Source organism: Bos javanicus, chromosome 6 (assembly GCF_032452875.1).
Source record: "Bos javanicus breed banteng chromosome 6, ARS-OSU_banteng_1.0, whole genome shotgun sequence".
In the NCBI taxonomy this organism is placed as follows: Eukaryota; Metazoa; Chordata; class Mammalia; order Artiodactyla; family Bovidae; genus Bos; species Bos javanicus.
The window spans coordinates 105,905,643-105,931,808 of NC_083873.1; the positions used below are offsets into that span (position 1 = coordinate 105,905,643).

The 26,166-nt window shown below is 42.6% G+C and overlaps 1 protein-coding gene across 1 annotated transcript in view; it reads right to left on the minus strand.

The window, feature by feature from the left end:
- CLNK (cytokine dependent hematopoietic cell linker) overlaps window positions 1-26,166 on the minus strand; it is a 205,195-nt gene that overhangs the window by 46,961 nt on the left and 132,068 nt on the right. Inside the window, exons 8-11 of the mRNA XM_061420827.1 lie at window positions 24,457-24,502; window positions 8,392-8,417; window positions 8,156-8,175; window positions 6,106-6,216 (exon numbers count right to left, since the gene is read on the minus strand). Coding sequence (XP_061276811.1) covers window positions 6,106-6,216; window positions 8,156-8,175; window positions 8,392-8,417; window positions 24,457-24,502 — 203 coding nt within the window. The remainder of the gene's footprint in view (window positions 1-6,105; window positions 6,217-8,155; window positions 8,176-8,391; window positions 8,418-24,456; window positions 24,503-26,166) is intronic.

Genomic DNA, 26,166 nt, shown 5'->3' on the forward strand with positions numbered 1-26,166 from the left:
TTGGCCATGTGGCTTCAATTTAAAATGGGTAATTGCTTTTAGACTTGTGATTTTAAGTTAATAAGAGTCAAGCTATGTTCAACTTCTTTTCTAAACCATTCCAACTGTTTAAGAGAACTTGAATTTTTCTATAATTATACATTCACTTTATTAGATTTATAAAAATGAAATGTTAAAGTTTGGCTTGTTAGGGTTTAAACCTGCCCTGTCAGCATTTGAAGTACTTAAAAAATCAATTACATGAAGCGAATAAAGACGTTTCAAAAATTTAAGGATATTTAACTGAGTTCCTCAAGGTCTTATGTTTTAACCTATGTAATGTGACAGGCAGAAGGATTGTCTTTCTGTTTAGATAAAAGCATTCCATTTGTAAATGGAACAATATATTTATAGATGGAGAAGGAAATAGTAACCCACTCCAGTATTCTTGCCTGGAAAATCCCATGGACAGGGGAGGCTGGCGGGCTTCAGTCCATGGGGTGGCAAAGAGCTGGATACGACTGAAGCAACGTAGTGTAGCACATATTTATAGATGGAAATTTAAGACTTCGGGAAAATTGGCCTTTGAAACTGGTAACTTTCAAAACCTGGATTTTTAAGTGAGAATCCACTTAGGAAGTAAGATGTCCTCTCTCAGAGCAACAAATGTCCTTGGGCATTGAAATGCCTGTGGTTACAAGACCCCCACGAGTTGGTTGCCCCCCTCACATGTGAAATGAAGGTATTGGGCTTTCAGGGGGTCCTTTCAATGAGATTTATGAAGACAGAGAGACCCACAAAGTGACAGAATGGAGGAGTGAGGGTGGGTACTCTGGCCTCCCCCTCTAGCCCCAACCTGCCTCTCTGAGAGCATCTTTCCACTCATAAACTGTCCCATGATTGGCTGCTGGAGATGGTCAATAAATAAAACGTGGTCCTTGACTGCACAATAAAAGTTTTGCACACTCTTTCCTGTGCATAACTGGTGCTTGTTGTGTATTTGAGGATAACACTATTTTTAATGTAAAAATAGCCCTTCCTGAACCTCTCTTAGTTTCTGGCTTAGTTTCAAATGAATTGGATTTGAGTCTTTGTTCTGTTATCCTTGAGCTCCATCACACTCAATAAGTAAAGTTTCCTCTCTGAAGCTTCATTTTCCCATCTGTGAAATGGGTAAATGCCGACAGAAATGAAAAGGGTTGGTTAAGGTTCTCATGAAATAATACATGTGAAAGCCATTTGGAGAAGAAGAACACCTTACAAGACACTTTTAACAGTCACACCCTCCTTAACTTAAACTTTTCATTCTGACATAATTGTAGTTCTCCCACAGTGGTAGGAAATCATACAGAAACATCCCATGTGCCCGTAACCCAGTTTTCCTCAAAGGCAATATCTATAATGATAGATTATATCATTATACCTATCATTATATATCTATATTGTAAAACTATAACAATAATAAAGTTCAGACTTTAAAATAGTTTCCATTCATGAATGTGAATTTGCATACCTTCTTTATAATCCATACTTTCTCTCTCTTTACGGTTTCTCAACATGTATAAGGATTTTTTTCCATCTCCCAAATCATCAGAACATACATACTAAGATGGCCTGAGCTGATATGGTGTCAGCAAGGTTGAAGAGGGAAAACCATAGTTAGGCAAATGAGTGCGTTGTTGATAAAAATATCACACACCTCCATTGTATATATGTACTACAACTTCTTTATCCATTCATCTGTCATTATACAGAGTGAAGAAAGTCAGAAGAGACTTATGAGAGTCGCATATTAAAGCATGTATATGGAATCTAGAAAAACAGCACTGATGAACCTATTCGCAGGGCAGGAATAGAGACACAGACATAGAGATCAAATTTGTGGATACAGAGATGGAAGGAGAGGGTGGGACGAATTGAGAGAGTAGCATTGAAACATAAGCATTACCTTGTGTAAAATAGATAGCTCATGGGAAGTTGCTGTGTTCAACACAGGGTGCTCAACCCAGGGCTCTGTGACAAATCTAGAGGGGTAGGGTGGAATAGAGGGTGGGAGGGAGGTTTAAGAAGGAAGGGACATAGATTCATGTTGTCCCTGGTGGCTCAGACAGTAAAGAATCTGCCTGCAATGTGGGAGACCCGGGTTTGATCCCTAGTTGGGAAGATCCTCTGGAGGAAGAAACGGCAACTCCAGTATTCTTGCCTGAAGAATCCCATGGACAGAGGAGCCGGGTGGGCTACAGTCCATGGAGTTGCAAAGAGTCGGACACAACTGAGTGACGAACACACTCACACTCACATGGCAGAAACCAACACAACATTGCAAAGCAATTGTCTTCTAATTAAAAGTAAAATTTTTTTTAAATAGCACACACTTTATGTAAATTATATTTTGGCTGAACCGTGCACCTTGGGCCACTGAGTTGGCTGAAGCTTAAAGGAAATTTCAGAGCTCAGTCTGCAGTTCTGCGTCCTTATCAGAAAACTGCGGATTGAAGCATTGCTTTTTGCAGAATGCTGAGAACTCCAAAGTGGCCCATGAGTAGCTAGAGCTGCAGCAGGCAATGATTATGCTCCTGACTTCTCAGGCTGATTTTTATTTGGTGCATGTATCATGGCATTCAAATTACAATGGATACAGAGTGGGAAAGTTTTCTTTTTTTCATCTTTCTAATTATATCAAGGAGAGAGTTTACATGCAGTGGTTAGTATATCTTAAAAGTGTTTGTTGCTCAGTCGTGTCTGACTCTTTGCAGCCCCATGGACTGTAGCCTGCCAGGCTCCTCTGTCCATGGGATTCTCCAGGTAAGAATACTGGAGTTGGTTGCCATGCCCTCCTCCAGGGGATCTTACTGACCCAGGGATTGAACCCAGGTCTCCTGTGTTGCAGGCAGATTCTTTACCATCTGAGCCACCAGGAAAGCCCATATATCTTGAACATCACTCTAACTTTATTTTTCTTCCCCTTTAACAGAAAAAAACCTCCTCCAGACTGAAAGTTTTGCTCAGAAACTGTTTTGTGGTTACTTATGGTAGTGCTATGTTTCCCTTTTAAATATATCTATTTAAATAAATTAAAAAAAGAGCTGAGCAAAAACTATGAAGCACATGGGTATTGTAAAAATCATAATGATGACCCACAAGTGGTTGAGAATGTCTAACCAACATTCTCCAAACATCAGTGTTCTCTCCTGGCTTCGGGCTGTCAATGAGTGCTCTAAATGGCATTTTCCTGAACTGAAGGGCTCTAATTCAGCAATTGTTTTGCAAAGCCAAGTTTATTGTTGTTGTTGTTCAGTGTCCAACTCTTTGCGACCCCACGGACTACAATATGCCCAGCAGAGAAGGGCAGAGCAAGCAGAGACCAAGGGGGGCTGAAACACAGACTCGGGGACCACCCCACCACCTGGGGTGAGCAAGGCCAACTGGAAGGGCTGCAGCTGTTGGCTGCCTTCACTGGGCAGTTGATCCCCAGATGTAAACACAGTCGCTCCAGAGGGTGATTCAGCCCACGGGACCCAGGGAGCAGCTGTCAGGAAGGCAGAGAGCCCGAGCTGGCCAAAGACACTCAGATCTCCAGCCTTCCTTCTGTTTTCAGATAAAGTGAACCTCACAACAGCCTCACGTGGTCTTTCCCACGTGGTCATTAGCAATGGCCATCTGATGACGTAGCTGGGCACAGCTATAAATAAATGCAAAGCTCTCTTCCTAAAGCAAAGGTCTTGGTCATTTCTTTTGCAAATATTTTCTCTCATTCTGTGGGTTGTCTTTTCATTTTGTTTATGGTTTCCCTTGCTGTGCAAAAGCTTTTAAGTTTAATTAGGTCCCATTTGTTTATTTTTGTTTTTATTTTCATTACTTTCAGTTCAGTTCAGTTCAGTCGCTCAGTCGTGTCCGACTCTTTGCGGCCAATCTCCAAAACATACAAACAACTCATGCAGCTCAATAACAACAACAAAAATATCCAAAGAGTGAGCAGAAGATCTAAAGAGACATTTCTCCAAAGAAGACATATGGATGGCCAAAAAGCATGTGAAAAGATACTCAACGTCACTAATTATTAGAGAAATGCAAATTAAAAGTACAAGGTATCACCCCACACCAGTCAGAATGGCTGTAATCAAAAAATCTACAAACAATAAATGCTGAAGTGGGGGTGGAGAAAAGGGAACCCTTCTATATCGTTGGTGGGAATGTAAATTGGTACAACCACTATGGAGCCTGGAGGTTCCTTAAAAATCTAAAAATAGATCCAGCAATACAACTCCTGGACATAAACGCAAAGAAAACCATAATTCAAAAATATACAAGTACCCCGATATTTATTGTAGCACTATTTACAATAGCCAAAACTTGGAAGCAACCTAAATGCCCATCAACAGAAGAATGTATAAAGATGTACATATATACGGTGGGATATTACTCAGCCATTAAAAGGAATGAAATAATGCCATTTGCAGCATTATTAACATGGATGGACCTAGAGACTGTCATTCTGAGTGAAGTAAATCACTCAGAGAAGGACAAATATCATATGATATCATTTATATGTGGAATCTAAAAAGATGGTACAGATGAACTTATTTACAAAACAGAAATAGAGCCACAGATGTAGAACACAATTTTATGATTACCAGAGAGGAAAGAGGCGGAAGAATAAACTGGGAGACTGGGATTGACATATACACACTGCTATATACAAAACAGTTCACTAACGAGGATCTACTCTATAGTACAGGGACCTCTACTCAGTGACTCTGTAATGATCCATATGGAAAAGAATCCAAAAAAAGAGTGCATATATGTGTATGAATGACCGATTCACTTTGCTGTACACCTGAAAGCAACATATTATAAATCAATTATACTCCAGTAAAAAGAAAAGAAAAGTAAGACAAAGCTCTCTTAGTTCTGGTGGCATTCCCAATGTCTTGCAATGGACTTTGCATATTTTGCCCCCCCCGCACCAACAGTCATTTACCAACCCTATAACTTTAACAAGACACCTAACTTCTCTGAATCTTAGTCACATTTTGTGCCCTGTGGGTAGGGAGCCCTTTTTCCAGGCATCTATTATGTACCTCTACTGGGGTGGGTACTTTGGCCTTTTCAAGCCTTAGAAAACCAAACTTTATTGGGCTGTGGGCATGTATGCTCAGTTGCTTCAGTCATGTCTGACTCTTTGCGACCCCATGGACTGTGGCCCACCAAGCTCCTCTGTCCACAGGATTCTCCAGGCAAGAATACTGGAGTGGGTTGCCATGCCGTCCTCCAGGGGATCTTCCTGACCCAGGGATTGAACCTGAGTCTCTTGCGTCTCCTGCATTGGCAGGTGGATTCTTTACCACTAGTGCTGCTTGGGAAGCCCCAAAATAGGGTTGCTGCTGCTAAGTCACTTCAGTCGTGTCCGACTCTGTGTGACCCCATAGACATCAGCCCACCAGGCTCTCCTGCCCCTGGGATTCTCCAGGCAAGAACACTGGAGTGGGTTGCCATTTCCTTCTCCAATGCATGAAAGTGAAAAAGTGAAAGTGAAGTTGCTCAGTCGTGTCCGACTCTTAGCAACCCCAAGGACTGCAGCCTACCAGGCTCCTCCGCCCATGGGATTTTCCAGGCAAGAGTACTGGAGTAGGGTGCCATTGCCTTCTCCACAAAATAGGGTTATGGCTGTCTAATTCCGTTAGGTACAGATAGGAGATGCTGTTTAAGTGATTGTTCTTTCTTCTTTCCTATGCTGTGACAGATGTTACCCTAGAACTTGACAAAAGTTACCTCCTCACCACAATTCTACCTCATGAGGATGGTTAATTTCTTCTTATAAATATGCAGGATTCAGAGATATTTAAGAGCTTCCTGAAATTTTGCAGCCAGAAGTGGCTCAACTGGGATCCAAACCCCATCCTGCTGGGTCCCCAAAACCTGTTCTTTGCAATGTAAGGAAGAAGGACATAAAAAGAAAGTGTATTTTCCATGAAGGAGTCAAACTACAGGCTTCTGAGATGCTTTCTCTAAAGGTGGGGGTGGCTCTCCCTACCAGGCTGGGGAATCTACTTCAAGAGGTGGCCATCCTTCCCCCCCACCCCCATACCTTGGTCACCTCATTGTCAGCAACAGCAAGCCTCTCACCTGGCCCCTTTCTGCGCTTCGGGGAAGGTGTGCCTCTGGGGGAATGGTGGCCTGCTGCTCGGCGGCTCCGGGGGGAGGGGCTGGTACTTCTTTGGAGGCTTGACCGGCGGCCTGTGTGAAAAGTCAGAGTGACATGGAAGCAACCTAGATGTCAATCGGCAGATGAATGGATAAGAAAGCTGTGGTATGTGTACATGATGGAATATTACTCACTCATTAAAAAGAATGCATTTGAATCAGTTCTAATGATGTGGATGAAACTGGAGGCTATTATACAGAGTGAAGTAACTCAGAAAGAAAAAACACCAATTCAATATAGTAATGCATTTATATGGAATTCGGAAAGATGGTAACAATCACCCTATATGCGAGATAGCAAAAGAGACATAGATGTAAAGAACAGACTTTTGGACTCTGTGGGAGAAGGCGAGGGTGGGATGATTTGAGAGAATAGCATTGAAACATGTATATTACCATATGTGAAATAGACTGCCAGTTCAGGTTTGATGCATGAGACAGGGTGCTCAGAGCTGGTGCACTGGGATGACCCTGAGGGATGGGATGGGGAGGGAGGTGGGAGGGGATTCAAGATGGGGAACACATGTACACCCATGGCTGATTCATGTGAATGTATGGCAAAACCACTACAATATTGTAAAGTAATTAGCCTCCAATTAAAATAAATTAATTAATTAAAAAAAAAAGAAGAGTCAGAGTGAGGAGCTGAGAAGTTTTGCCATACAGATGGCTCCTCAGACCCAGAATTCAGACAGCCCTGCCTTCTGTGTCCCCCGATTTGGGTTGGAAACGGCAGTTTGGGGGATGGCTTACTACTTTACAGGGAGCTTCAAAAGTCAGAATACTCATTGTTCTAACGAGTCTTAGTCTCTCTCCCTGCAGCTTGCCCTTCGGTCTGGTTCTGTTTTTTTTCCAGAGTGTGATGTAATTTGCTACAGGGTTTCACAGGTCTATGCCAGCTGTTGACATTTTAGGCTGCCTGGGGGATGAAACTGTGATTGCAGGCTTTCATTTGCCCCAGATTGGAAGACCTGAGCTTTTGAATTTCTCCAACGAAATGGGACAATGTTCCATAGCCAATCGCTCACCAGTTTATTCCCCTAGGCCCTCAGTCGTTCACAGAGTGGGTCAGGCCCTGTTGGTGGTGCTGGGGACGCAGAGGGAGAAAAAGACACAGACCTTGGCTCAAAAAGCTGCCCTCTGGGAGGGCAAAGAGAGGAGCGGTGAGAAGGTGGCCCACCATGGTAGGAAGTGCTGTGATGGAGGTCTTCATGGGCCCAAGTAGGACAACAGAGTGGCCAACTCAGGGCCTGAGAAATCAAATCTGTTGGTTTTTCCATCCCCCGTCGTGTGTGTGTGTGTGTGTGTGTGTGTATGTGTGTATATATATATATATATATATATATATATATGTGCATACTTAGTCACTCAGTTTTGTCTGAATCTTTGTGACTCCACGGACTGAAGTTCACCAGGCTCCTCTGTCCAATGGATTCTCCAGGCAAGAATCCTGGAGTGGGTTGCCATGCCCTTCTCCAGGGGATCTTCCCAACCCAAGGGTCTCACCCAGGTCTTTTGCGTTGCAGGAAGATTCTTTACCATCTGAACCACCAGGGAAGCCCTACATATACATATTAACATGTATATAAAATACATGTACTTATGTATAAAGACATAAATACTTATATAAATATATACTTATATATTATTGGTCCCTTGAAGGCATTTCCCAGTGCCAGGACTCTGGTAGACTTCTGTACTTAGAGGAGGGAGAGACTTCTGTACTAAATGAAGGGAAAGAAACAGGAAGCAGGGAAGCAAGGCGTTCATTAAAGATGGATGCGTGAAGGGATATTGACTATATGACTGTGAATGAATGAATGATTAAATGGATGAACGAGGCTTGTTTACTCTTGTTCATTGACCAACTCTTTAGTTTTTCAGTGTCAGATGTCTGTGTTTCTCTTTTCAAATTCTGGAACTAATCATGTAAGTATATTGTGAAACAAAATTCTCTTTTTCAGTGTCTTACCGAGGAGGTGGTAAAGGAGTCTGAAAAAGGAAAGAGAACCAGAAATTACAGTTATTCTTTGAGCAGAGCTAATGGTTAACAATTTTTTTTTTTTTTGGTTTAGAGACAAACAACAAAGCCCAACCAAACTTCTAGGGTATATCTTTCAAGTGCCATCTAAGCCTTCACATCGTCCATATTCCTATGGTTCTAAAATAAAGAGTGGGTAACAAATGCATTTTAATGTTTTTTCTTACCTTGTTTCCCTTTGTGGGTTTGTCTCCTAAAACATAAGAAGAAACAGGAGTGAGTTTATGGCAAATGTCATTATCTTTACATACGTTTAAATGGAAATCATCCCCATTTGAATAATTCTGGTGCAATACCAATGAACATTTGTTGCCGTCTTATGAAATACCCAACACCATGCTAAATACTTTCGGTATGTGATCTCATTTAATCCTCGCTTTTGCTCTGGATGAAGAAACTGGAGCATGGGGAAGTTAAGTACCTCACCTCCAATCCCCCAGTTAGTAAACGGTAGAATGAAGATCTCATCGCATATGGTGTGACCCCTGAGGTCCTCTCTTAACCATTAGCTGTTGATTGATATCCTTTTATATATGTAGTCATCTTATTCAAGTTCTTGCCTCCCACTTTCATCAGGCATTTCTAAGAAGAGAAAAACTGCATCACAGAACATTTCAGATGAAAGGGTTTTCTAAGACCCCGGAGTCCAATTACTTTATTTGATGAAAGACAAAACTAGGGAGGACAATTGCCCAAGACCATCTGACCCTAGAAAAAGCCTGAATGGGGCCTGGAAAGGATTCTCCTGATGTCAATGTAGTTTTAGGGGCTCCCCCAATGGCTCAGTGGTAAAGAATACACCTGCAATGCAGGAAACCCAGGTTCCATCCTTGGGTTAGGAAGATCCCCTGGAGGAAGAAATGGCAATGTCCTGGAGGATCCCATGGACAGAGGAGCCTGACAGGTTACAGTCCATGGGGTCTCAAAGAGTCAAACGACTGAACCATCTCATTCTTAAGTAGTTTTATTTCCACAGTGCAATTCAACTCAGACAATTATTGAGCTGCTACTCTGAGCTAAGCCCAGGGCCAAGCTCTGGAGTTAAAGACAAATGCAACACAATCCTTCCCCTCAAGGTGTTTCCAGTTGTGTTTACAGGCCAAGTTCTAGCTTCTGGGGACACAATGGGGAAGATGAGAGACACTGTCCCTGCTGCCATAGCGCTTACACCTAAAGGGTAGTCGTGCACTACCTTTCCTGAAGAAAACACGTCAGGAAGAGAAGGGTGTGGCATTGAAGGGACACATGGGAGATGAGTTGGTCTGGGGTGTCAGGGAGAGCTCTTGGAGTAAGCAATGTTCACTTATCTGTAAAAATGGATGTGACCTGATAAATGCTGTTTTATAGGGGGTGAGAGGAGTCAGTGAGATGACTGCATCTTATCATGGCTGTTGTTCAGTAGCTCAGTCGTGTCTGACTCTCTGGGACCCCATGGACTGCAGCAGGCCAGGCTTCCCTGTCCTTCGTCATCCCCCGGAGCTTGCTCAAACTCATGTCCATTGAGTCAGTGATGCCATCCTGCCACTTTGTCCTCTGTCATCCCCTTCTCCTCCTGCTTTCAATCCTTCCCAGCATCAGGGTCTTTTCCAATGACTCGGCTCTTTGCATTAGGTGGCCAAAGTATTGAAGCTTCAGCATCAGTCCTTCCAATGAATATTCAGTGTTGATTTCCTTTCAGATTGACTGGTTGGATCTCCTTGCAGTCCAAGGGACTCTCAAGAGTCTTCTTCAACACCACAGTTCAAAAGCATCAATTCTTCAGTGTTCAGCCTTCTTTATGGTCCAACTCTCACATCCTTACACGACTACTGTAAAAACCATAGCTTTGACTATATTGACCTTTGTTGGCAAAGTAATGTCTCTGCTTTTTAATATGCTGTCTAGGTTGGTCATAGCTTTTCTTTCAAGGAGCAAACATCTTTTAATTTCATGGTTGCAGTCACCATCTTCAGTGGTTTTGGAGCCCAAGAAAATAAAGTCTGTCACTGTTTCCATTGATTCCCCCATCTATTTGCCATGAATCAAGTATCTTATCATAGGAGACTTAAAACTCAACTGAGCACTGCCTGAGTCTCCTTTCCTTATTTGTGAGATGACACAACTGGAATAAATCATTGTTTTAAAACTTTGCTGTGAAGAGTCCCCTGGGGTCCCCCTGGGGACACCTAAGGAAACTGTAAGGCTGAGAGGCTGGGTTTCTCACTCATCGCCCCTTGTCACTGTGGAGACTCCATCTCTGTGTACTTCCCATTGGATCTCCTTTAAGATTTCTTTGGGGAAAATGTCTAGCTGGTCAAAAAGAACACAACGCAACACTCACTAGTCTGGATGATTTTAAAGGTTCTTCTAGGCCTAACTAACTGAGGGAAGGAGGAGTAGACTGAGATAAGTGCCTTCTTCAGTCCAGCTCTTCTGAGAGGGCTCCATACCTCTCCAGAGAAGCCAGATAATGGATTTTATTTCACAGGCAAGAGATCTACTGGTCTGACATTACAATGGATTCCCCTTCCCAATAAAACTCAAAGACACCAAAAAAAAAAAAAAAAAAACCACAAACCCAAATAACAGAAAAACTACCTCATTGGACAAAATTACCATTCTCCTTCTTTTGTTTTTTTAAAATGCATTTTAGATAATATAGACTTCTCTGCATGAATTCAAACACTAATGGGAGATAAAATTTGCAGATGTTCCTAAACTGTAAAAATACAAAAATATGACTCAGGTTTTATCTCAACAACAGCAACAATCTAGTTAATGTTAAGTCGTTGACTATTTTGATGCAATTATTAAAAAAATTAGGCCGCAGGGTGCTTCCTTAAGGCACTAAATCAGAAAGCAGGAAACTAATTTGCCCTCATTTTATTGTGTATTGGTTTCAGCAGCAGAGCTCCCTGAGAAACAATCCTATATCAGCTTATGCTGATGACTTTCCCTGTGAAGCTAAATGTCAGGTGTTCAAGACACCTTTTTCATACCTACTACTGTATCTATTCGGAGAAGACAATGGCAGCCCACTCCAGTACTCTTGACTGGCAAATCCCATGGACTGGGGAGCCTGGGGGGCTGCAGTCCATGGGGTTGCTAGGAGTCAGACATGAGTGAGCAGCTTCACTTTCACTTTTCACTTTCATGCACTGGAGAAGGAAATGGCAGCCCACTCCAGTGTTCTTGCCTGGAGAATCCCAGGGACGGGGAGCCTGGTGGGCTGCCATCTATGGGGCCACACAGAGTCGGACATGACTGAAGTGACTTAGCAGCAGCAGCAGCAGCACTGTATCTACTGGGGATCAATTCAATTCACTGAAAACAAAGTTCAATAAAAAGACTGAGTATCTGGAATTCAGTAGGAACATTCCATTTATTGCTTCAGAGATATGCATCTCATTTGATTCAGTGATTGTGAATTTAGAAAAGGACATCTATCTTGCTTTTATTCATTCGCTTGTTCTTGAGCCCCTAGTGTATGTCAGGCATGGATTCATTTTTAATAGATTTATTGATGTAGGTGTTGGGGAATACAATACCAGAAAAAAAAGTTTCTATTGTCATATAAACTCACATTCCAGTAGCAGGAGACAGAAAACAAACAAAGGTATATGATAGCCGGTGGTGATAAACACTGCAAAGAAAAGTGAAGGTCTGGTGTGTGAGAGATGGGTGGTGGGGCTACTGTTTTTCATACAGATGCCAGAAGACCTCTGTGCAGGGGGATGACAACAGAAGCTTGAAGAAAGTGAAGGCACACAGCATGTGAAAACCTGAGCAAGCGTCCCTACAGAGGCAGCAGCAAGTACAAAGGCCCTGGGGTGGGATGAGAACCAAGGGGTTCTACTCTCTGGGCTTCCCTGGTGGCTCAGATGGTAAAGAATCTGCTGGTAGTGTGGGAGACCTGGGTTTAATCCCTGGGTCAGGAAGATCCCCTGGAGGAGGTCATGGCAACCCACTCCAGTATTCTTGCCTGGAGAATCCCCATGGACAGAGGAGCCTGGCAGGCTATAGTACATTGGGTGTCAAAGAGTGACTAAGCACAACCCACAACACTCTCCAGGCAGCAGTGGTGGAGGTGAGAACGTGCACGGGGTCACATGGGGTCATTTAGGCTGTGACGAGAACTTTGCCTTAACAATAGTGCGTCTTTTCTGTATGGGCTTCCCCTGGTGGCCCAATGGTAAAGAATCCCCATGCAGTGCAGGAGATGCAGGAGACTCGAGTTCGGTTCCTGGGTCAGGAAGGTCCCCTGGAGTAGGAAATGGCAACCCACTCCAGTATTCTTGTCTGGAAAATTCCATGGACAGAGGAGCCTGGTGGGCTACAGTTCATAGGGTTCCAAAGAGTCAGACACAACTGAGCACACACACACTGCATACATGCACCTTTTCTGTACTCTGTCTCTAAGTTGTGTACCCCCATTATAATGCAAGTTTTCCCTGGCATCAGTATCCTCCTCATTTAAAATACATGTGTATGCAGAGCTACTGCTGCTGCTGCTGCTGCTAAGTTGCTTCAGTCGTGTCTGACTCTGTGCAACCCCATAGACGGCAGCCCACCAGGCTCCCCAGTCCCTGGGATTCTCCAGGCAAGAACACTGAACTGGTTTGCCATTTCCTTCTCCAATGCATGAAAGTGAAAAGTGAAAGTGAAGTCGCTCAGTCATGTCTGACTCTTAGTGACCCCGTGGACTGCAGCCTACCAGGCTCCTCCACCCATGGGATTTTCCAGGCAAGAGTACTGAACTGGGGTGCCATTGCCTTCTCCAAGAGCTACTGCATGGTATAGTAATTCCTCTCCTGGGTGTATATTCTGGGCTTCCCAGGTGTCACTAATGGTCAAGAGCCTGCCTGCCAGTGCAGGAGCCGTAAGAGACCTGAGATCGATCCCTGGGTTGGGAAGATCCCCTAGAGAAGGAAGTGGTTACCCACCCCAGTATTCTTGCCTGGAGAATCCCCTGGACAGAGAAGCCTGGCAGGCTACAGTCCCTGGGGTTGCAAAGAGTTGGACATGATATACTAAAGAGAAAGCCAAACATACACACATACCAAAACTTGTACATGAATTTTCAGAACAGTACTATCATAAAAGTCAAAAGGTAAAATTCATCCAAATGTTTATTAACTGATGAAAGAGTAAAAATATGGTGAAAGGATAAATAAATGTATCTATACTAAGGACTATGATTTAGCAATAAAAAGGAATAAAGTACATGTTACATGCTACAACATGCTACATGTTACAACATAGATGATCTTCTAAAACATGCTCAATGAAGGAAGCTAAAAGACTATGTATTGCATGATTTCATTTATATTTTAAAAATCTAGGATGGGCAAATCCATAGAGACAGGAAGTATATTAGTGGTTTCTTGGGAAAGGGGAAGGTTTGGGGAGCAACTTCTAATGAACAGGCTTTTGTTGGGGGGAGATACATTTTTCAAAACTTAGATTGTGGCCATTTGTTGCAGAATTCTGTGAACATACTAAAGTCATTGAATTGTATACTTTATCCTTTAAATTTTTAAATTTTTTTATTCTTTTGGCATGCTGGATCTTAGTTCCCCCACCAGGGATCGAACCCATGCCCCCTGGAGCGGAAGCTCAGAACTTTAACCATTGGACCACCAGTGAAGGCCATCTGTTTTTAAAGAGTCAGCCTCTCTCTCTCTTTAAAAAAAAATATTTCTTATATTTATTTGGCTGTGCCAGGTCTTAGCTGTGGCATGCGGGATCTTCAGTCTTTGTTGTGATATGTGGATATTTGAGTTCAATTCCTGACCAGGAATTGACCCTGGACTCCCTGCATGGAGAGCGTGGAGTGTTAGCCCCTGGACCACCAGGGAAATCCCTGAATTGTGTACTTTAAATTAGTGAATTTTATAGTACCTGAACTGTATCTCAATAAAGACATTTACAAAATTCAAAAAATAAAAGAGAATAAAAATGGTGTGTATGATATCATATGCAACAGTGAAAATCCTGAGGGCTTCAGCTATATCAAATATGTTTAATAGCAATAATTTATGCCATGGGTTTCTCTTATTTGCTGCTTAGATATCTGAAATGTTACAAATTAATAGGTATAAATGAACTTCAGGGACTCCACAAATGAGAAAACGATATCAAAAAGGTGAAATAACTCATCAGAATGTCATATAGCTTTGATAATAATTCAGGTAAAATGCAGGCATCTTTTTTAGGGGGGCATAGGACTTGTTTAAGAAGTAATAACAACTCAAGTATACACTGGAAGAGGATGAGATTTGGAGCTGGACTTCTTGAGTTTGCATTTTGATTGTGCTACTTACTATTGGTAGGGTCATAGCAGGTGCTCAAAAAATACTTATGACATAAATGGATTGAGAAAAAGTTGCAATTTTTATTCTGGAAAAGTGAAACTTGGTTACTCATACTTCATGGGAACTCACGTGTGGAATAAATGAGTTAATGCATTTCAAGTAATGACTTTTATTGCATACCCACTGTTAGGAAATTATTTCATAATGGAAAATTACAGAGAAAACGGCAATCTACTTTCCTGATGAGGTACACAAATAACTCAAGTGCTACGAACAGTTCCCTGCTGCATCAGAAGACCCAAACAGGTGTTCTTTGGGGTCTTTTCCCATCTTGAAATTCAATCAAGCAGTTTTCTGTAGGAGGAGGCTGGCGTGCTCGCCATCTGGTGGCTACATGTGTAATTAGCAACATCTGCTCGACTGTCATTTTCCTCCTGAGTTTGCGACAAGATAAAACTCACTTCCGCTGCAAAATGTGTTGCTTCTCGGGAGACCATGTAGTGAGCTGAACACAGCATGGAGGTAGAATCTATTGGACCTGGTTTGATTATCACCATAATTTATTAGAGTGGAATCATGAAGTTGTCTGTGAAGTTAAATTAAAGCCTCTGGGAGAAGACATTACTTTGCCTACAAAGGTCCATATAGTCAAAGCTATGATTTTTCCAGTAGTTATGTACGGATGTGAGAGCTGGACAAAAAAGGCTGAGTGCTGAAGAACTGATAGCTTCGAACTTGGTGCTGAAGAAGACTCTTGAGAGTCCCTTGAACTGCAAGGAGATCAAACCAGTATATTCACTGGAAGGACTGATGCTGAAACTGAAGCTCCAATACTTTGGCCACCTGATGTGAAAAGCTGACTCATTGGAAAAGACCCTGATGCTGGGAAAGATTGAAGGCAGGAGAAGGGAACAATAGAGGATGAGATGGTTGGACGGCATCATTGACTCGATAGACATGAGTTTGAGCAAGCTTTTGGGGATGGTGAAGGACAGGGAAGCCTGGTGAAGGACAGGGAAGCCTGGCGTGCAACAGTCCATGGGGTTGCAAAGAGTCAGACCTGACTGAGCGACTGAACAACAACCGGGAGAAGAAGAAAGTATTGTGAGACTTGTTTGTCCGTTTTGGGGCAGGGGTGGTGTGCCTGGTGCCTGTTTATAAGAGCTGGTTGTTAAATTTTCAGGATTCTGCAATTCAGGTGTTAAACATAGCCATTATTAAAAAAATAATTGTGTAAATATACACTGAAGTTATGAAAAAGGTAGCATATGCTCGAAACTCATGACTTCCTGATTATTCTACCACATCTGTGTATGCTGTTGAAGTTCTTTACCTCTATCGTGTCTATGGTGGAAACCAGGAAAATATGGCATGTCTTCCCATCTTCCTGCTCAGTGGTCCTGAAATCTGCCATAGCGGAAGTATTTGCACCATAGAAACTGATGGAAGCTACAAATTAAGGTTTGCTCTATTGTTTGGTATTCTCATCTGTGATTTAAATGGTTGGACAAGAAGATAGACATTCGAGAATTTGTTGCTTGATGGAAGGGACGATGACGCAGACGAGATCTTTGAAATCACACAAGTTGGGTTCTAATCTCACCCGTCCCCCCCATCACTGACTGAGTAATCTTGGGCAAATTATTTAAACGTTCCGGGCTTGTTTTCATGTCCATAAAGCACAGATCATGAAGTGTAGTTCCTTGGATGGTTAGGAGTAAATAAAATACACTTGTTTTCAATTAGCTCCTAGTCAGTTTGTGTTAAATATATGCAATACTCTTTGTTTATGAAATACGGTTATGACAATCAACACTTTTGGAAACAAAGCATCGGTGTAATATTACGTAATTAAAACATAGACTCTGGAAAAAATTGGACAAAACCTGGCCTCTTTGCGGTATTTATGATGTCGAAGAGTTTTATAATATTAATATATGAAAGTGAACCACTGGAATTTCATGCCCTGATGATTAATTATAGAAGCATCCAAAGAAGAAATGATCCAAGTGGCTAGTGTATATTTCATAAGGCCTATTCTGAGAAACCTTTTTGAGTTTTTTGAGAAAGTCTGTGGAAACTTTTAGAAATTAATTTCAGCAGTAAATTGCTGAAACCACTCTTGGGGTTGAGTGGAGAGGGATTCAGTTAGGCAAAGCCTGGGATGTGGGAGGGACCTGCTGACTTTAACAGCTCCTCAAGTAATGTTGGAAAGTGCAATTTCTTAGGAACATCTATGTCAACAGCTGCACCTTGGGGCTTAGCAACAGGTGTGGGATAGAAGTCTCTTTCTAAACAATCCCAGGAGACATCTTTTTGGCTGAACTCAGTGTCTCAGGGAGTGGAGGCAAGGTGGGTAGGCAGGGTGAAGGGAAGGACCAAGGCTTCAGAGGCAATGGGGTGGGTGAGCAGTGGAGTGGGTGGATTTGCATGTATGAACCATACCCATGGATGCACAAAATGCTAGAGGCCATTGTGTTCTACCGTATTTCTACAGATGGGATATTAAGGGCTAGTGTGTGTGTATGTGTGCACGTTCAATCACCTGATCATGTCCTACTCTTCACGACCCCATGGACAGTAGCCTGCCAGGCTCCTCTGTCTTTGGAATTTTCTAGGCAAGAATACTGGAGTGGGTTGCCATTTCCTACTCCAGGGGATCTTCCCAACCCAGGGATCGAACCTGCATCTCTTGTGTCTCCTGCATTGGCAGGGGGATTCTTTACCACTGTGCCACCTGGGAAACCCCAGGAAAATCATTTGCCTAGATTTATAACTGAGCAGGACCTTATGGGACTTTCCACCATATCCTCTGCTTTAGCTCCTCTCTGAAGGCCCTAGAGAGCAGTATTTGATGCATGTTTCTTGAGTTGTTTTACCGATGCTAAAACCCCCGCCAAAGAGAAGATGTTAACTACTTGATGACCATGAGCACAACCGCAGGCTTCCTCAGGACTGATGATGTCCTCCCTCACCTGGCTTTTGAAAATGCTTTGCCAAAACCCTTCGGGGCGCTCAGGGTTTTTTAGATCATGAGCCACCCAGCTCCTTTCATGGCCCTGCAATAAACCTTCCTCCGCTCCAAACGCCACCATTTCGGTTTGTGTGGCCTCATGTGCGTTGGGCACATGAGCTTGCACTAGCAAGTTCACATCACAAGCAGAGATGGTTCCAGAAGCAGTTGGGTTTCTTGGCTTGCCCCTTGCAGGCCCCCACCTACTGGAAACTTGTGGCTAAGCGTCACAGGCTGATCTCTTGGTGGTCCTGTGACCCCCGACAATGCTTATCTGATACACTTTTATTAACATGGGCTAATTTTTAGAGTTACCGTAGGGTTTACCACGCATCTACTATGTGCTCGGCATGGTGCTATATGTTTGCTGCAGGGAAAACAATGTGCAGAAAAGTTTGATCTTTAAGGTTAAGGAATTTATTTTTATATTCATCAGTAACAGATTTACTGTGTTTGCTCAGCACCAAACTAGATCAAGCATGGTTTCAGCCTACACAGAGAGCCAGAGAGATATTCCAGGGCAGGGAGAAGGGCAAGAATAAGTGAGGGAGGAAAGACTTGTGGAAGTCATTAGTTCGGTCCAGTCATTAGTTCGGACCTTCATCGAGGGTCCATCACGTGTCAACACCTGTGCTAGAGGATTTGTGTCAGTTAGTACCTTACGAGAGATAGGGATCTGATGATTTAGGAGCATTTCCTCCCTTTCAGAGAGGAAACTTCAAGAGCTTAAGTTCTTTGTAGATATTTGTGAAGTTGTAAAACTGGCATTTGAACCCAGGAGTCCTTGTCCCCAGATCCAACCTGCAGGCAACCACATTTTGGCTTAATATTTAACCTTCCCTGAGGTCACTGTCTCCCACCTCAGCTCTATGTGCCCTGCTTTGGGAATCAGCCCTAGGACTCACAGTTCTCCTGTTGTGGCACAGTTAAGGATTGTATCGAGTTCCCACAGTGGAGACCTGACCAGGTGGGTTCTTGTGGTCTAAGGTCTTCTGTACCCTGGCACAAAGTGATTTTGAATAAAGTGCACTTCTACCCTGGTAGTTATCACATGGTGTTGTAACTGCCTTGTTTTTAACTCTTCTATTTGTGGCTTCTTCACTGCTCTCTATTGAAATGTGTGTTTGTTACATGAGCGGTTATCTAACACTTTTCTTTTTCTCTGTGTGACGGTGAGACAAAGTATTGTCCTGTAGTTCAACATCTATAACATTGCATGTATAACATTAGCTTTGAACTGATCTTGTATCAATGTGTCTATCACTTTTTTTTTCTTCCTTCCTTCCTTTTTTTTTTTTTTTTTGCTTTGAGCCTGAACAGGAATATGATTTCTATCACTTTTGAGCCCCTGTTTGTGTCTGAAATAAACTTAAATCTAAAATGGTGGTAGGAGGATAATCTTAAATTTATTTAAGGTTTCTAGGTCTGTGGGCTAAAGCTTGTGTTTTTTGTTAAGGATATAATCTATAGGAAGGCAAATTCCATCCTTTTTGTGATGTTTTGTGTTGCCGTGTTCTGCCCCTAGAGGACAGTATCATCCATCAATTCCTGTCTTTTGTGCTAAAACCTTGTATGCTGCTGCTGCTGCTGCTAAGTCGCTTCAGTCGTGTCTGACTCTGTGCGACACTACGGACAGCAACCCACCAGGCTCCCCTGTCCACAGAATTCTCCAGGCAAGAATACTGGAGTGGGTTGCCATTTTCTTCTCTGAAAACCTTGCCAAATTTGTGCTAAGTGCTGTACTGAGTTACTTCAGCTGTGTCCAACCCTGCTCATCCCTGTGGACTGTAGCCTTTCAGGCTCCTCCAGGCTCCATGGGATTCTCCAGGCAAGAATACTGGAGTTTGGTGAGTGAGAAATCATTTAGGGAGTTTGCAGAAAAAATTTTAGATACTAGCAAATATAGTAAAACCCTGGAAACATTGCCATATTCACAAAAGACTGGGCTCTGGTCTAGGATGGGACTGCTTGCTCTGTGACCTTATGTGAGCCCCTTCTCTTGCCAAGCCTCTTGGCATAAGATGAGGGGGTAGATTCGGATTAACTCAAAACTCTTTGGCATCTAAATTTGACAAAAAGCAAACTGGTAGAAAGGTCTTTTGATGGCATTATACGGAATTCTATTGTACTTCTTTTTAACCAAGCTCATGTTTCTGGATATACAGGTTCAGCCACCTGTGTGTAATTCCCTTTCTTTTCATGGATAGTTTATCGTATTTTGTTATAAATTCATTCTTATATATGACATGCTTTTCACCTCTAAGGAAATTGGTTTAGAGTTTGTGCTTGGTTCACATGGAAGGCAAAGAAACTCATTTTAGCCTCCTTTCTGCTTAGCGTTAAGAAGCTAAGCCACTTAGAGTTGATCCGTGTTGTTGTGCAGCAGAAACCAACACAACATTGTAAAGCAATTATCCTCCAATTTAAAAAAGAAAAAAAGAGAGAGAAGCTAAACCACACCACTTTTCAATATTACAGCTATCCTCATTTAAAGAGAGAGTTTCTTCTGCCTCTATAGCTAATGCTAATTAATGGTTCATCACAACTCCCTGAGAAGGGAATGGTTACTACTCCAGTATTTGTGGCTGGAAAAATCCAGGGGCAGAGGAGCTTGGTGGGGTGCAGTCCATGGGGTCGAGAAAGGTCAAACATGACTAAGCAACTAACACTTTCACAACCAACTTACACTGTATGAATACTTTGCCCCCAAATAAACTTTTATCCATTTTTAGGAGAGAATAAAAGAAGCCAAGCTTCAGGGAAGATAAGTTCTTGAAATCTGACAGTTTCCAGATAATGTCAGAATATGATTTCAAGAAAAATAATATGAAATGTACATTAACATAAATCTATAACTGCTCAACTTGATGAAAAATATCACCATAAAACTCTGCCATGACTGAACCACCCAATGTGTTTTTCTCGATGACATTTTGTGAGAATGAATAAATTATCTGAGAATGTGTTTGCATCAAACATACAGAATTTTGTAATAAACACATAAATCATTCAAGCATTTTCCAGAAAGATGCCTGATCCAAAAAATGAGGATATTCATATTACTTTTCTCCCTTCCAGCTTCTTTCTCAGTACAGTCCCTTAGAGCTCTGGATAGTAATACAAAACCATCAATTATAGAAGTGTAGGAAGAGAAGACACAAAGAAAATTACTCTCATTGAAGAAGATTTCCATGCAACTTACAAGCTGAACTTCTGTGAGCTTTGTTTTCACTAAGGTCCCCTCTGCAGTTTACACTGGGGTCTACTTTTGAAAAGGGGCTTCCCAGGTGGTCCTAGTTGTACAGAGCCCGCCTTCCAATGCAGGAGATGTAAGAGGCATGGATTCAACCCCTGGGTTGGGAAGATCCCCTGGAGGAGGGCATGGCAACTCATTCCAATATTCTTGCCTGGAGAATCCCATGGACAGAGGAGCCTGGTGGGCTACAGCCCATGGGGTCGTAAAGAGTCAAATATGACTGAAGTGACTTAGCATGCATGCACTAGTTTTACAAAAACAGCTATATTTTTCAGCCATGGTACCCGGATACCAGTCATCATCCCCTATAAAACTGGCAGGACAAACTTAACTCTGAAAGATGTGTTCTTGTTGTACTCCTTGAGGAATTGCTTTACTCTTTTCTTACTTGGGGCACTTGATGCTTTTTCACATGAAAAAGTAGGCTCTCCCTTTTTTGCATAGACTACTGGGAAGATTGAGGCAAACTAGTAGCTTAATTTTAATAGAATGCAATGACTTGTGCCTTAGGATCCCGAATTTCATATTTACCTTTGTCTGTCTCTATATTTCCCATGATTTAAAACTTTTTCTGCTATACCATGCAAGTTTTTGTTAACTACTCCAACAGTTGTGAGCTAAGGTGAAGTATAAATAAATAGATGAATGAATAGTTGTGATTTGTGATTTATAATGAGAAATGTATATTTGGTCTTCATCTCTGTGTCTGGCACAGAGCTCCTAAATCCTTTGGAATTTCCTAAGTGATGAGAGCTATCTACGCGTCTTTTGTTATGTTAAGGAGATTACTTGTAGATCCTACCTAAGGATGGGGGCTGGTGGCCAGTGGAGCTGACCATGTGATTGGAGGGTTGAAACTTACAGTCCCCCAAATCTAAACCTACCCCTACTTCTAGGAAGCAGGGAGTGGCTTGAGATTGAGTTCAGTCACCAACGGCCAATGATGTAATCAACCGTGCCTACGTAATGAAGCCTCCACAAACTCCCAAGAGTTTGAAGCTTCCAGGTTGGTGAACACACAGAGCTTCAACACATGGAAGCTCCCTGACTTTTCCCAATACCTCCCTTCTGTGTCTCTTCCACTTGACTGTTCCTGGGTTACATCCTTTTATTGATACATTGGCAATTTAGTAAGTAAGATGTTTCTTTGAGTTATGTGAGCCACTCTAACAAAGTAGTTGAACCCAAGGCAGGGGTGGATGGAACCTTCAGTCTATAGACGCACAGGTGACAATCTGGGCTCATGACAGCATCTGCAGTGGTGGTGAGGTGCGGTCTGGTAGGACTGAACCCTTAACTTGTTCATCTGATGCTGTCTCTGGGTGGACAGTGCCAGAACTTGATTGAATTGTAGGACACCCACCTGGTGTCCAGAGAATTGCTTGATGATGTGTGGGTGGGAGAACTAACCCCTATGGACGTTGGAATTGGTATTAGAATCATCTGGATTGTCACACAGACGTATTAATATATGTAGAATGGTAGTCAAAGAAGATTCTGCCATCAAAGAAATGAAACTTCATGTCTACAGTGAACTATTAAAAAAAGAGAAGAATTGTGAAACCCATTTCTTACCTTTCTCCCCAGGACTCAGGGCTTCCCTTGTGGCTCAGCTGCTAAAGAATCTGCCTGCGATGCAGGAGACCTGGGTTCGATCCCTGGGTTGGGAAGATCCCTTGGAGAAGGAAAAGGCTACCCACTCCAGTATTCTGGCTTGGAGAATTCCATGAACTGCATAGTCCATGGGGTCGCAAAGAGTCCGACATGACTGAACGACTTTCACTTTCACTTTCCAGGACTCATTTCTCCATAAATGGCTATGAAGGTTCTATTATGACTTAGAACCTCTGTATATATTAAATGATTATGGTCTGCTTTGAGGTCCCTCTGTGCTCTGCGCTCTGGGCCCTTTCTCTGTCAGGCAGGAAAAAACTGCTATATAATTCATGTCTTCTAAGGGCTAGCAATACTAATACATCAGTTACTGAAGGAACGCTCTAAATCAAGTGCTATGTACATCAAAGGCATTTCCATGTTCTTGGACTCAAGAGGAATAGGAAAGCTTCCCTATTTGGGACGGTTTAAGGGGGTCTAGAGGGCAGATAGACAGGGATCAGTCAGGCTATGGAAGATGGAGAGGAGAGATAGGGCAGGGAATAGCCCTTGTCCCCTGCTTCTGCTTATGCAGTTCAACTGAAGAGTCATAAAAGCCCTGGCGACCTCACATTTCAAGAGGAGGAAAGTAAAGGCTTTGAAAGGTTAGGTGCCTCACTTAAGGTCACACAGCCAGGGCGTGGCAGAGCCAGGGCGTCAGCCGCTCTCCTTGCTCCTTCCGCCTCGCTTCCCTTTGTGGGCATCTTCTCTTGTGCCTCCAGGTCCATTGCTCATCTGGTCCATTCTGTTCCACCTACGCTCAATCCTCGGGGACCAACCAGCACAGGCAAACTGGCCCTGTGGTTTCTGGTTGGGTTTGGCCATTGGGAAGTCCCAGGAGGAGACAAGAGGGAGCTTGGAGAGGGAGGTTGGGGCGTGTATTCCATTCATTCCCACCCTGGCAGGAAAGTAAGGAAAGTGAAGTCGCTCAGTCGTGTCTGACTCTTTGCGGCCCCATGGACTGTAGCTTCCCAGGCTCCTCCGTCCATGGGATTTTCCAGGCAAGAGTACTGGAGTGGGTTGCCATTTCCTTCTCCAGGAGATCTTCCTGACCCAGGGATCAAACCTGGATCTCCTGACACTTTACCGTCTGAGCCACCAGCCACATGGGCTGGTGATGTCCCTCAAAAACGGCCACTGCTCCTCTCAAGGTGGTGAGCGCCTTCTTGTTTCCTGTGGCTGTCCCCTCATCTCTGGGTTTAGGAGTGGTAATAATGTCACTGCTACTGGCCCCAGTGCCTGCATCATCCCACACTCTTCCCCAACACCTCACATACCTTAGTAAACAGTTTCTTTACAAATAAACCTCTTTAAATTATCCTAATTTGGACGTGCCATCTCTTCCCTCTTAGGACTCTAATAATTACACTTTCCCATTAAAGAAAATTTGATGTTAGTTATATGTTACAGAATATAGCATAAGACACATAAAAGATGAATTTGATATGTTTAAGTTACTGGGAAATGTAAATCATGGGGCTGTCATCTTTTCCAAGTGGACATTGTAAAAAGAAGGGGACATTGGGGAAAGTGAGGAGAGAAGCTATAATGTATAGGATTCAATTAAATTACTGTAGCTATCCTCCATTTGTGCTTCTAGCAGTACTGAAATTGATTGTTTCTTTTCAGTTTCTTACCTGTTTCTTCATCTCCAAATTGAGTTGCTTTGCCTAAAGCTTTAAAATCTGTTTTCATATTAATTAATCAAACATTTTAAAATTAGATGTCTATCTTTCAATTTTACAAGGGTATGCTGAGAGGAATAACTTAGCTATGTATTTGAGGCAAGAAATATATGTTTCAAAACAATTTCTTTCCAGATTGTACAACATGGAATATGACTTTTCATAGTCACCTTCCTCATTAATAAGGTAAGGTGATAAAAAGGCATAAGATGTGAGAGAGTCTTTCCAAAATTAGAAAACCTTATTAGATGAAGGTTAATTTAATAGATAACCTTGTTCAGAAAAATCTAAAAATATACAGATATATTTCAAACTTTGTGATTTGACTTTACCTTTAACATGTTGTTTTCTGATATCCTTGGAAATGGGTTTTTCCACCTGTAGAAGACAATGCATTACAATTATCTCTTAAATTGCGACTATTCCGTTTCATGACCTGCCACTCGGTATGGTTAGATCCCTTAGGTTATGAGTCCAGGACACATCATTCTAACAGATCATCCTGTGTGTATTGTTGGCAACTATTCAACGTGTGTAAATACCACCATGCCAGTGACGAGCGTAGGGGCCTCAGGTGGTAATTCGGCATAAAAAAATATTTGGTTTGAGAATCAATCCTGCCTCTTATTGCTGTGAAACTTTGGAAAGGCATTTACCATATTATGAGCCTTAGATTTTTTTTCCATCTTTTTTAATAGGGAAAATTTTGTTCATGTCAATTCATGTCATTGAGTTATTGTGAAGATCAATATACATGATCAAGTCCATGAAAGGGACTGAGCAGGCAGATCAAAGTGTAGCCTTGTGTAAATGCCCTTGTTGGGATTTCACCTTCATCATGTGCTGGCTATGAGAAGGTGGCCAGTCATTTAACTTTCTAAACCTCAGTTTCCTCAGCTGTGAAATGAGGGTAATAGAAGAACTGACACTTCACAAGGATGGCAGAACTACACGAGATAGGCTATGTGCCTAGAACAGGAAATAATACCAGTCAAGCTGAAGAATGGTTAGCTGTCATTGTTAATTGTATTAAAGGCATTGGTAGGACTTCCCTCGTGGTCCAGTGGTCAAGACTTTGTCTTCCAATGCAGGGGCTGTGGGTTTGATCCCTGGTAGAGGAGCTCAGATCTCACATGCCTCATGGCCATAACACAGAAGCAATACCGTAACAAACGCAATAAAGACTTAAAAAAAAATGGCCCACATAATAAAAAGAGAAATCACCACTTAAAAAAGCTAAAGGCAGAGTTGAATATTAAGGGCTTGCTGAATAATCTTTAGATGTGAGGGTGAAGGAGGTGCTGTGTGTTAGTAGCTCAATCTTGTCTGACTCTTTGTGACCCCACAGACTGTAGCCTGCCAGGCTCCTCTGTCCATGGGGTTCTCCAGGCAAGAATACTGGAGTGGGTTGCCATTCTCTTCTCTAGAGGATCTTCCCGAACAAGGGATTGCACCCAGGTCTCCTGCACTGCAGGCACATTCTTTACCATTTGAGCTACAGGGAATCTTGAAGAAGGTGAGGGAGACATACTAATGATGCCCAATGCCTTGGAAAGCCTTTACGCCTAGGTCAGTATTGGGGTCTATGATGTTTATTTTTATGTGTCAAATTGACAGGGTCACAGGGTATCCAGATGTTTGGTGAAACCTTATTTCTGGGTGTGTCTGTGGAAGTGATTCTGGATGAGATTATAATTTGGATCAACGGACTGAGTAAGGCCGATTGCCTTCCGCAAAGCCAGTGGGCATCTTTCAGTCCAGGGAGGGCATGAATAAAATAAAAAGGGAGGGGAAAAGAGAGTTTGCTCTCTCTGCCTGACTGTTGACTCGGGTCGCTGCTCTTCTCCTGCCCTTGATGACTGAGGTTTCCATCACTGCTTCTCTCGGTGTCTGTGCCTTTGGACTTGAGCTGGAAGTTAGAGGCCACCGGCATTCCTGGTCTTCAGCTTTCAGATGGCAGACTGTGGGACTTGAGCCTCCATAATCACTAATTTATTTATATGTATACATCTGTATGCCTATGTGTCTCGAGCTTTCTATCC